Source organism: Erpetoichthys calabaricus, chromosome 1 (genome assembly GCF_900747795.2).
Source record: "Erpetoichthys calabaricus chromosome 1, fErpCal1.3, whole genome shotgun sequence".
Classification (NCBI taxonomy): domain Eukaryota; kingdom Metazoa; phylum Chordata; class Cladistia; order Polypteriformes; family Polypteridae; genus Erpetoichthys; species Erpetoichthys calabaricus.
This window is the reverse complement of record NC_041394.2, coordinates 216,418,735-216,431,375: the sequence shown is the minus strand read 5'-3', so window position 1 is coordinate 216,431,375 and position 12,641 is coordinate 216,418,735. Positions and strand designations below refer to the sequence as shown.

At 39.1% G+C, this 12,641-nt stretch overlaps 1 protein-coding gene across 1 annotated transcript in view; it reads left to right on the top strand.

Moving 5' to 3' along the window:
• The window catches only part of magi2a (membrane associated guanylate kinase, WW and PDZ domain containing 2a), a 1,178,725-nt gene that overhangs the window by 1,112,780 nt on the left and 53,304 nt on the right, over nt 1-12,641 (top strand). Inside the window, exons 19-20 of the mRNA XM_051924022.1 lie at nt 1,015-1,234; nt 4,641-4,784. Coding sequence (XP_051779982.1) covers nt 1,015-1,234; nt 4,641-4,784 — 364 coding nt within the window. The remainder of the gene's footprint in view (nt 1-1,014; nt 1,235-4,640; nt 4,785-12,641) is intronic.

The following is a 12,641-nucleotide window of genomic DNA, read 5'->3' as shown; positions in this document are numbered from 1 at the left end:
GTGCACTCTCTTTGTAGGGCAGCCTCAGCAATTCATTGTGCGTCGGCCTCCACAAACTCTTTTTGTTGGTTAGTCATCAGTATTCAGAGTTAGGTAACCTGTTTGGCCAGCACCTGCACAAATGCCACAAGGTCAACTTGTTCAATCATCCTCCAAGTATATTCTGCCAAATACACCAATTTAAATGTGACTCTGAGACATAGAAAAAGAGTTGAGTCACTGAATTGATCCTGTTTTTTGTCAAGGAGGGGAAAAAAAAAACTTGGGAAAAAAAAAAGCAGTTAAAATGTTGTATTGACATACAATATGGCAGTTCTTTAGCAGACATCCGTCCTTCACAAGTTCTAGGTCACAACTGACGACTTCATCTCAAGTCAGGTGGTTTTTATGGAGGCAGAGGCAGAAGAGGTGGGATGGTGAGTAGAAGTGACATCAGTCCCTAGGATAAGTCTTCCGCCACTCTAGGGGAAAATGGAAATCGGGTTAAAGCAGGTATTACACTCAAACTGTTCCCCGTGTTTTTAACCAATACCATACAGTTATGTGCAAGACATGCCCTATTGTGTATGACAAAAGGTGAGTGAATGGATATGTGGATGATACTTATTTACTGACTCACTTTGTTAATTCCAAGTTGAAATTGCCATGATCCTGGACTTTTTCTTCTAGTGTTCTGATTTAGACTTATTTATGGTCTATGTCCATTTGATATAATGTGTGTAGCATATATGTATGTAAGCTTTATTATCTATGTTTTGTTAATAATAAGATATAATTTAGAAATGAAAGCACTTCACCTTTAATTCCACTACCTCCTACAGTCATAAACGTCAAATGGTCTTTACAGACTGATTCACAACAACATATATGCATAAAGGTAGTGCAACTGATCTTTTTTGAGTACATTGAAAACAAAATTAAACTTTCTTATGCCATCCCAGGATATGTTTCTTTTAGCTATGGCAGTCTCAGTTAATTCTATTAAACAACTTATGTGTATGCTCTTTTTTTCAGTTACAGGTCAGAAGTGAAAGCAAGACAGGACGTGAAGCCGGACATCAGGCAGCCTCCCTTCACTGACTATCGGCAGCCTCCTGTAGATTACAGACATCCTCCAGTAGCAGATTATCGGCAGCCTCCTACGTTGGATTACCGGCAGCCTCCACTTTTAGATTACAGGCAGCATTCACCTGATGCTAGGCAGTTTCCTATACCAGACTACAGGCAACCACAGGTAAAAAAACAAAATAGATCAACAATATATTGAAATTGTTCCCAAATTTAGTTTTCGGAGTAGGTTTTCCCGCAGTGATACACTACAGATAATAAACAAAAGCACCCAGTGTTAATACTATAAGACATTAGAGCTAAGTGTTTCAATTTGCATACAGAAATGTTATATGCTAAAAGGCATTAATTTGTAAAGAACATTTTTGTTACTAAGGCATTTATTATTCAAGTCAGAAATGCATCAGTTGGCTTTCAAAGAGCAATAAATATTTAATGGAAGAGAAGTGAAACTGCACGTAATTAAATATAGTGTGTAAGGTCCATTTGAATGATTCCACTGTATGTTCTAAATAAACTTCCCCCTGAGACTCAATTAGTTATTGAACCCTTTTAAGCCCCAGAATGGACAATGCAGAGTTTAGGCTGAAAGGCTGAATTTAAATTTTGTCTAACAGATGCATTGGGTAAATTTTTGCCATTAGCTGTTAATTTTAAAAAGAAGAGTCTAACAGCTATAGATATTGTAACTGAAAAAACAAGAAATAAGCCAAATATTATCATCTGTTGGCTCTTCTTTATTTGTTTAGCATTACTATGTTGTAGGAACAGTTTTAAAATTTTAATTTTTAAAAAGAGTGTTTTTAAATCTTTTTGTTAGATGTTTCTATGTAGTACTGAAGTCCAATTACAAGCATTTGATAAATTTCAAAGGAGTTTATTGACAATTACATTAAGTTTATGCAAAGAGTCAATATTTGCAGTGTTGACCCTTCTTTATCAAGACCTCTGCAATTCGCCCTGTCATGCTTGGAATTTGTCAGAATTTGTGGGTTTTTGTTTGTCCACCCACCTCTTAAGGATTGACCACAAGTTCTCAATGGGATTAAGGTCAGGGGAGTTTCCTGGCAATGGACCCAAAATTTAAATGTTTTGTTCCCTGAACCAATTAGTTATCAGTTTTGCCTTATGGCACGGTGCTCCATCATGCTGGAAAAGGCATTGTTCATCACCAAACTGTTCTTGGATGGTTGGGAGAACTTGTAATAATAATAATAATAATAAATTTTATTTATATTGCACTTTATATTTTAGCAATCCCAAAGTGCTACAGAGTAAAAATAGAATAATAAAATAAAAAAAAAGAACAGAAGAGTCTATAAAATACTTTAACAAAATGACTTTCTAAAAAGATGAGTTTTTAGGTTTCGCTTAAAGGCCTCAGTCGACTGTGGGGCTCTCAGGTAATCAGGGAGGGCATTCCACAGCCTCGGCGCCACCGATGAAAACGCCCTGTCACCCATGCTGCTGAGCTTAGTTCTGGGGACTTGAAGAGTGTTAGTGAGTACAGAGCGGAGGGAACGTAAGGAGTTATGGGGGGTAAGGAGTTCCTGTAGATAAAGAGGGGCATGTCCATAAATGCACTGATGGGTAAGAAGGGAGACCTTGTACTCTATTCTGAATGAAACAGGGAGCCAGTGAAGGGTTTTCAGGATTGGGGTGATGTGATCATACTTTCGCACCCTCATCAGGATCCTGGCAGCGCTGTTCTGAATATACTGGAGTCTCTGGATACTCTTGCCAGGAATCCCAATGAGGAGTGCATTACAGTAATCCAGCCTGGAAGAGACAAAGGCATGGACGAGCTTCTCTGCATCTGCCAGGGTGAGTAATGGGCGGAGTTTGGCGATGTTCTTGAGATGGTAAAAAGATGACTTACAGAGATATTTGATGTGGGTGTCAAAAGTAAGGTGGGAGTCCATTCTAACACCCAAATTAGTAACAGATGTGGAAAGAGGAATATTTTGGCCAGAGAAAGTAATACTGGTGATGGTAGAACAGCGAAGATGATGTGATGTACCAACTAAGATGGCTTCTGTTTTGGATCTGTTCAACTGAAGAAAATTGAGCCTCATCCAAGCCTCTATCTCCTCCAGGCAGTTAGACAATGTAGATGTTGGCAGAGGAGCAGTAGAGGAGGTGGGAGTAGTCCTGAGGTAAAGCTGAGTGTCATCGGCATAGCAATGGAACGATAAACCATGTCTGCCAATGACAGTTCCAAGGGGGAGCATGTAGATAGTAAAAAGGATAGGGCCCAGCACAGAGCCCTGTGGAACACCACAGGCGACGTTGTGGGTGTGGGACTTTGCGCTGCCAAGGGCGACATGCTCAGTTCTGCCAGTCAGGTATGATGTAAACCAATTTAGAACAATTCCTGAGAGTCCAATAGTGTATTGCAGGCGGTGAAGAAGGATGTTATGGTCTATTGTGTCAAAAGCAGCTGTCAGGTCAAGGAGGATAAGTAGTGAAGGTGAACCAGTATCTGCCGTCATCAGAAGATCATTGGTGACCCTGACCAGGGCTGTTTCAGTGCTATGGCCAGGGCGAAAACCAGACTGAAACTTTTCAAACAGATTGTTCAGTTTGAGATGATCGTGAAGTTGTGCTGCAACTATTTTTTCCAGGACTTTGGAGAGAAATGGAAGATTGGAGATGGGCCTATAATTGGAGAGAACTTCAGGATCCAAGGTGGATTTTTTCAGTAGAGGTCTGATGACAGCAGTTTTTAGTGCAGAAGGAATATGGCCAGCCAGGAGGGACTGATTTATTATCCTGGTGATAAGTGGAGAGATGGCAGAAATGTTGGCCCTCAGCAAGGGTGAGGGGAAAGGGTCCAGGGAACTAGTAGACGGTTTCATTTTCCTGATGACATCCTCCACCTCTTCCCGTGTGGCAACAGAGAAAGAGCAAAGAGGATGGACGGTCTCAGACAATGAGTCAACAGTTGGGAAGGGCAAGATATCCTTGGTAGAGAGGTGTAAACGGATATTATCAACTTTTTGTTTAAAAAAGTTGATATACATGTTGCATCTGTCATCAGTGGTCTCAGAATGGGCAGGTAAAGGAGGTTTGACAAGATGATTTATGGTTGAAAAAAGTTTTTTAGGGTTGCTGGAGCCATTTCTGATGATGGTGGAATAAAACTTGGACCGTGCAACCTTCAGAGCTTCTGCATACGCTCTCATGTGTTCTCTGTAAGCCTGTTTATGGACAGTCAGCCCAGAGGCCTTGAGCCGCCGCTCAAGGACACGCCCAGCCGCCTTCATTTTTCGCAGCTCGCAGGTATACCAAGGTGCTGAGCACGAGAATGAGACGGACCTAGATGTTAAAGGGGCGTGGAAGTCCAGGAGACTGCTCAGGGACTGGTTGTAAAAATCCACAAGGTCAGCAACAGAGAGGGAGCTGATAAAGTCAGAGGAGAGAAATGTAAGGTCCAAGGACAAGGCATCCACATTGATATACTTCAGATTTCTGAAGTAGATCTGTCGTTTTGGTTTGATACTTGTGTATATTCAGTATATGTACTGTATATATACTGTGTATATATATCTCCAGTATTTCTCTGTTAATAGGATTTTGATTTCTTCACTGTGGAGCTGGAGAAAGGTGTGAAAGGATTTGGATTCAGCATTCGAGGCGGCAGAGAATATAAAATGGATCTGTATGTTCTTAGGCTTGCTGAAGAAGGACCTGCAATAAGAAATGGTCGAATGAGAGTAAGTTTTATAACTTTTTTTTTGTTGGAAATAATTAATCTTAGTCTACTTCTGTTTCATTTTATTGTAATACAGTATGTCATTTTTCTGGTTTTCAATGTCATTTTGCAGTATAAAAACATTTTTCTTCCTCAGAATACTCTCAGCTTACATCACTTGTTTAGGAACTTCTAATAGCAAGATCAACATAAATACATTTAGTCAGTAGCCATTTTGAACTGCACCATGTAATCAGTTTCAAGTTTCATACTCGATAGAGTTATTCAATGGGTAAAAAATGCATACCAGTAAAAAAATAAGATGAAGTATATATTACTATAATGAATTTTAATGTCATGATTCCAGAGAGATGTGGTGTCCAACATCTTGAAATTCTCTACCACTTCTACATGATAGCTATTGATATAAAAATGCAAAATTGATCGGAGTTCTGGGTGGCATGGTGGTGCAGTGGTAGCGCTGCTGCCTCGCAGTTTGGAGACCCGGGTTCGCTTCCCATGCAAATCTGTGTGGAGTTTGCATGTTCTCCCGGTGTCTGTGTGGGTTTCCTTCGGGTGCTCTGGTTTCCTCCCACAGTCCAAAGACATGCAGGTTAGGTGCATTGGTGATTCTAAATTGTCCCTAGTGTGTCTGTGAGCCCTGCAGTGGGATGGCGCCCTTCCCAAGTTTTGTTTCCTGCCTTGCACCCTGTGTTGGCTGGGATTAGCTCCGGCACACCCCCGTGACCCTGCAGTTAGGAGATGATGGATGGATGAATCAGAGTTCTCTAGTCCTTTTGTTTTATTAAGATTTAAATTAAATTATTTGCAGTACTCTAAGTATCTTACTCTACTATGCAGACATTTCATTATCTGAAATGAGTACCTTAAGACTGCTACATGCAGGAAACTTCAATATTCTATCAATGGACAGGGATCTGCAATAAGATATAACCTAACAGGCCATGATTAGGATGAGGGACTTAGAGATGCTCTCCTTCAGCTTTTGCTGCCACTTTCATTAAAAAGAAAATCCAATAGCCTGTAGAATAAGAACTGAATGGTGCCTAAATCTGTTTTTATAACTAAATAAATGAAATATCTCATTCACAAATTTAATGAAAGACCCATGGTGTCTTCTACTTTATATAAAACTTTGATTCATGTACTGCACAGTGAATATTCCGATTTACAGTGGCATGCAGAAGTAGTCAGTGCACTTGAAAGTCATCATAATTTTCTGCATGACAAAAGATTTGCACACATATTTATCCATTCAGTATTTTAATGTGAACTCTTATGCTAAAAAAATACATTTCCAGAGTCAAAATAAACAAATTTATGTATATATTTAACTGAAGAGAAGCTTAAAAGTTAGTGTTTGTATAAACATTTAAACTTCTGTGCTTTGGAAGTTCCAGGTTTACACAAAGGGCAAATTAATTATAAATGACACAAAGGTGACAGTCATTTGACCATAATTAAACATAATTAGGTACTACTGTGAGTCCACTATATCTCCCCGGATATAAAAAGCACCCTTTTTATTTAAGGATTATAGTCTGTGATAGACAGTCACTGCAAAAATGAAGACAAAGGAGTATTCTGCTTATGTAAGAAAAAAAGTAATTGAAATGCACAAGGCAGGAAATGGTTACAAACAAGTGTACAAAAGAGTTTGAATTTCACATTGGATCCATCACAAGAAAGTGGAAGGTTCATCACAGCACACAGACTCTTATTAGAACAGGCCGTCCTTCAAAACTAAACATCAGAGCAAGATGTCGACTAGTGAGAAAGTCTATAAAAGATCCAACCATCACTCTCAGAAGTCTGCAATGCTCTTTGGCAGAAACTGGACTGAAGGAGCCATGGGAGCATAATTTCAAGAGCTCTCCATAAAACAGGCCTCTACGGAAGTGTAGGAAGAAAGAAGCTATTCCTTAAGAAAGGTTTACATAAAATTATGTATGGCATTTTCTACAAAGCAAGTAGAAAGACACAGTTAAGATGTAGGAGAAGGTTTTATGGTGAGATGAGACCAATTACAACTTTTTGGCTAGACTTCAAAGAGATATGTGTGGCGTAAAACACTTACCTTGTCTGCTATGAACCTACAGGCTGGGAGAAGTTTCATCTTGTAACATGACAATAACCAAAAGCATAAAGGCAAAGAGACACTGAAATGGCACAAAAACAGAAAGGTGATTGTTTTGGAATAGGCAAGCCAAAGCCCTGATCTTAACCTTACTGAGAATTTGCAACACTGTCCAGAAGTGCCATCCCACTTATCTAGAGGATCACTATAAATTCTGCCAAGAACAATGGAGTGGAACCACTCCTGAACAATGTGCAAAACTGGTACATACTTACCAGAAAAGAATTAAGGCTGTTATTGCAGCAAAAGGGTTCTTGACAAAGTATTAATGTGGAGGGTTTGAATACTTATGCAAACACTTTCTTTTGAGTTTTTCGTCTTCAGTTAAATATCTACAGAAAATGTTTTATTTTAACTTCGGAAAAGTATTGTGACAGCATAAGAATAAGCATTAAAAGCATTAAAGCATTTTAATTATAAGCATTAAAAATACTGAATAAATAAATGTGTATGAATCTTTTGTCATGTAGAAAATTATGATGTCTTTCAAGGGGATTAAATACTTTCTCACGGCCTTGTATACAGTTAGGTCCATAAATATTTGGACAGAGACAACTTTTTTCTAATTTTGGTTCTGTACATTACCACAATGAATTTTAAATGAAACACAGTGAAATAGCATTTGAGTCAATTGTCCAATTACTTTTGAGCCCCTGAAATGAAGGGATTGTGTTAAAAAAATTGCCTCACATTTTTATGCAATCGTTTTGTTCACCCCACTGAATTAAAGCTGAAAGTCTGCACTTCAACTGCATCTGAGTTGTTTCATTTAAAATTAATTGTGATAATGTACAGAACCAAAATTAGAAAAAAGTTGTCTCTGTCCAAATATTTATGGACCTAACTGTATATTGAGTGTGTAGTGCTGCAACCCTACAGGACTTTCTTAGAATCTTAAAATAAAGTGGCATTGCAAGTCCTTAGCACAGGTTTTCAGTGGCAAGGCCTTCTTGTCTCATACAGAAAATCTTTCTTTACTTGTGGTCTCTGTCAGAGTATTTGCTTTATTATACTATAGTACTCTTGGTGGTCTCATTTTCTGCAAATATTTAAAACGTGTTGTGTTTTTTGAATGCAAGTATACTTTATATATACAGCAATGCGACACTAAACCCTCATCTTCTAATGTGGTTTTTTCATTATGCTGCTGAATTCCATCCTACTGTTCACAGACTTTCAGAAAATAACACTTTCTTTTGTCAGACAAGCTTACACTGAGACATCTTGATCATGTTGTTTGATTTAGTCTTAGGCTTTTCAAGCTTGTTGGAAAGTACTTACATTTTAACCTTGTGTGAGCAATAAATCCCATTTCTCCTGGGTGAACTCTGATTCTTTTTCAGCATCAGAATCAAGTGCCTTATGGAACTTAATCTGACTATATCCCACTTTAAATTTCCTTCAGTTCTTGGGAAGTTATTCTTACTTTTATTGTGTGTTTTGTCAAGCTTTTAAACATAGTAAGTTTTTATTACAGATTTCTATAACATTTTTGCAGTTGGAAATCTTTATTAAATACAATCTGCTGTTTAGTTATGATGCCAAGACCAATATCTAGTTTACCGTATGTGCAAAAAAACACATTTGAGAAAGGGGCTGAATAAAGACAGTGGTTTTCACTCCTGTCTCCCATTTTCTTGCTTCAATTTTGTGTCAATGGGACATTGTCCCACACATCTTTAAAATGTATATTTGGTCCATATGGATGCTTATATGAGATCCCATATAAGTGAGGTCCCATCTGTTGCTAGATCCCAACTCTGGGTCAGATGCTACTAGGGTGGGCTGTAGCACCTCAGAAGCCTGAAAACCGATTGAAGTGGTTTTAGTAAAAGTCATACTTTACAAAAATAATGATTCGCTCCAATTAGTCAAAAGTGCACCTTCCTCTTGAATACGTGAATTAGAGAAAAAAATCCTTTTTTTCATACTCGTTTTTTTTTTAGCAACTGTGGTAATTCAGCTGCAATTGGAAAATGACTGAATTATAGTGAGTTGACCCTATAATTCCAAAATTTTTAATTTTCTAACATCCAAAAATGCAAATGAATATAGCAAGTAGTGTTGATCGGCAAAATTCACCAAAGAATTTTTCACAGTGAATATGCTGTGTTCACAGGTGACCTTGTTTGTCGAATATTTTTCTAGAAATTTATTTTGTGGCCAGCTTAAGCAAACTTTTTTTTTTCCAAGCACCCCATGATGCTTTGCGATGCCAACATAACATTAGAAAGCTGTAAAAGCCATGTGCAGATCTTTCACGTATGCTCACTGTATTGTGGGGTATACATACAAAGTGCGATTTTTTGAAATAGTGGACAAGTAACTACTCACACTGCCTGATAGAGTCGCCAGTTCTATATGTGCTCAAACTGTGCAAGCATGTTTGATCAGACTTTGGTACCCAGACTGTTCATGTTCATGTACATGGCCCTAATGGACAGTTTTACCAATTCAAAAAACATGATGGAAGCAAAATGTTAACAAAAAAGAAAAGAGATACACTCATGCCTATTGCTGTACTGTGATCTGAATGTTCAAAGAAAAGAAAAAGGTGAAATAGGACACACCAATTGTTGAGGCACAGACAATAGAGTCTGTCTGTCTTACAGGAAAAAATTGGAAATTTGAAATCGATGTAATTTACTGTTGTGTGTGTTTATTTTGGGTTCTTCCAATAAAGGGTTTCAAGCACGGTTTTGTCATTGGCCATTTAGTGCTGTGTGTGTTGCTATAGTATATTGATATTTAGATTTCTGAAGTCAAAAATGTAAAAAATGAATATGACAACAGCAGTACCCAATGTACAATATTCTGTGATTGATGCACAATGAAATTTTATAGCAACATTAGAAAATCGACTCGTTGCAAATGTGGCTGTCACTGGGTTGCAAGCTCACAGAAAAAATGGCATTTTAGCTGCTGAGATGTTCTGAAACCACCCCCTGTGCCCATCCACCAAAGCTTTTGATGATACTGGGTAATATCTTTCCTGTCTCTAACCACACTCATTTCACCAAGGGGAAAACTCGCTGTTCCACTGAGAGCTGTTTCAACCTTTCAAACCTGCTTTTAGACTTTGATTGCTGTATGTGGGTCATTGGTGATTTTAAAAAGATAAAGTTCCCAGAGCCACAAATTTTGAGAAACACTGCCAGATTTCCATCCTGCATGTGTTTAAAAAAAAAACAAAAAAACTTTTAGTATTTTCATTTGAGGGGCACATTCACTGACTATAATGAAAATAATCAGATTTACTGTGTCACAGGTGGCTGGGGGTGGTACCTGGCCAGGACGTCCAGGAGGACCAGAGAAGGGCTTACGACTCCCCCAGACCATGTGGGGGCGACTGCCCTGGTGGCTTTGGGGACCACGGGTACAGAGCTTTGAAGCTCAGCCCTGTAGGGGCCCGTGGTCACCGCCAGGGGGCGCCCCAATGCCTTTGGAGCCCTGGACCTCAGCACTTCCGCCACACCTGGAAGTACTAGGGGGAAGAGGATGTTGGACACCCGGAGTGCTCAGCCGGCACTTCCGCCACACTGGGAAGTGCCAGTGGAAGATTGTTGGGAGGCACCTGGAGCACATCCGGGTGATTATAAAAGGGGCCGCCTCCCTCCATTCGATGGCTGGAGTCGGGAGTGTAGCAGGACAGAGCTCGGAGGAGAGGAGTGGAGGTGGACCTGAAGAGAGGCAGAGTGAGAAAGGCCTGGACTTTGGGGGAGTTTTGGGGGGTTGTGTGTGCACTTTGTAAATAGTGGACTGTATAATAAACATGTGGTGGTGCTTAAAACATGTCTGCCTGTCTGTGCCCGGGGCTCGTTCCACAACTGCCACAAGATACATAACACTGATCCCTGTGCACTGGCAGCAGACAACGGCATGGCTAATTATGCATGCAAATTAGCCATGTGTGCAGCTGCTATTCCCATAACAGGCCTTAAAGGAACCCTCCTCACACCCCCATCAGAAAACACATGACACGCTGTGTAAAAATAAAAACAAATTATTATTTTTCACAAGGCGTTTCTTTGCTCTTGATGGAAGAAGAAAGTGTTTGGCATCTGCAGGGATACATGGGAACAAAGATGTTCCTGCTGAGCCTGGAGCTGCAACTTCAAAGACTGGAATGATCCAGTCTCACCTAGCCACTTCGTGACATGTCCAAAGTTTGCCCTGAGAGTGGAACTCTGTGAGCACAATGATCTATATTTTTACTTATTGCAAATTTTTGTCCATTTTTTGTATTTTATCTGTGGTACTCATTCCGTCTGTGTCTTTTGTTTTTTGAAGTACGGTGGATAGCAATGCTGCCTTACAGCTCAGAAAACATTTTTGACCACAATAATTGGTTCAGCATGGCCGATGCGCTTTTCCCTAGCCACCAGGGACACTTAAAAGACCATTGCACAATTACAATCCAATCAAAACTAATTCAGTCCCTACTTCCCCATTGACTTTAATGCATTTGCTGAATTTGGCAAATATATCAAACATTTCCATGATTTCTCTGAACTCACGGTGAAGCGAACTCCACAATGTTCTCTCAACACTAATACTACGTTTATCTCTACCCAGTGAAGTGGCTTCATTCACTAAGAATGTCTGGAAATGTGTAGCCTAGAGTTTGACTGTTCTCTTTATGTTCACTTACGTTTCTTTCCTCATTGATGGTTAAGTTGTTCAGCTTCTTGGAACCCTCATGTAAGCTTGCAGTACTGAGTGTGAGCGAGTGTGCGTATGTGAGATGAAATCCTTCTTTGTACCTGCTGCCACCTGAGATAAGCTCCAGCCTCCCTATGACTGCAAATGGAATGAACTGTTTACTGGGCATTTAGATAGTGGATTTTCATGTGGTTACATTATCCAGCCTATTTGTGCTATTTCTGTTTAGCAACAATGGCTAAACTGCCTTTTTTCTTTTTAATTTGTAATATTTGTTAATGCTTGCTAGAATATTCATCTGTTTACAAATGCTCAAAATCGAATTTTTCTTGTAATGATTTTTACTCATGGCATGCAGCTTGGAGGTCCATTTTTACTTCTGCATAATGCTAACCTTATTTAGTAGCACCGTGCTTTTATTTCTGATGATGTTGTTATAAGATGGAAGGCTGTGCCATGACTACTAAAAGGCAGGAGGAAAATGATCTGATTATTTTAATGGTGATTGACATTCCTTTTGCATTGATTCTGATGCGTTACTTAGCATGACAGAGCATATTTCAATTGTAGTCCATTTATGTTTTCATTGATTATTTGACTTTGTGTGACATGACTTTTCTGGGAACAATATAATGCATCTATGCAACAAATGTAACATGAAGAAAGTAGCAATATGCTTTAAATAAATCTTTTGGCACTAGCAGAATTGCATGTCTAATCAGAATCCTGATAAGCCAGGAAATAACTCATGTATTTATCAATTAACTGTGTAATTTCACTAAATGCTGGGCCTATGCACAGTAAACATACATTATACTGTATTACACAGCTACCACAAACTCGGACATGTTCCCATCCAAACGTCAATATGTGCCGTTACACTTGTCATTTAATAGCAAGGGTCATTTTATGAAAGTAACAAGTGGATGTACCTTAAATCTAGAGTTTGAGATGGGCACATTAAAATGTTCCATTTTCTTAATGCAGGCCAACTATGAGAGTATCAGATGGGATCCTGTCACATGACCCAGTCTGCCAAGAAATGTCAAAATGAGACAG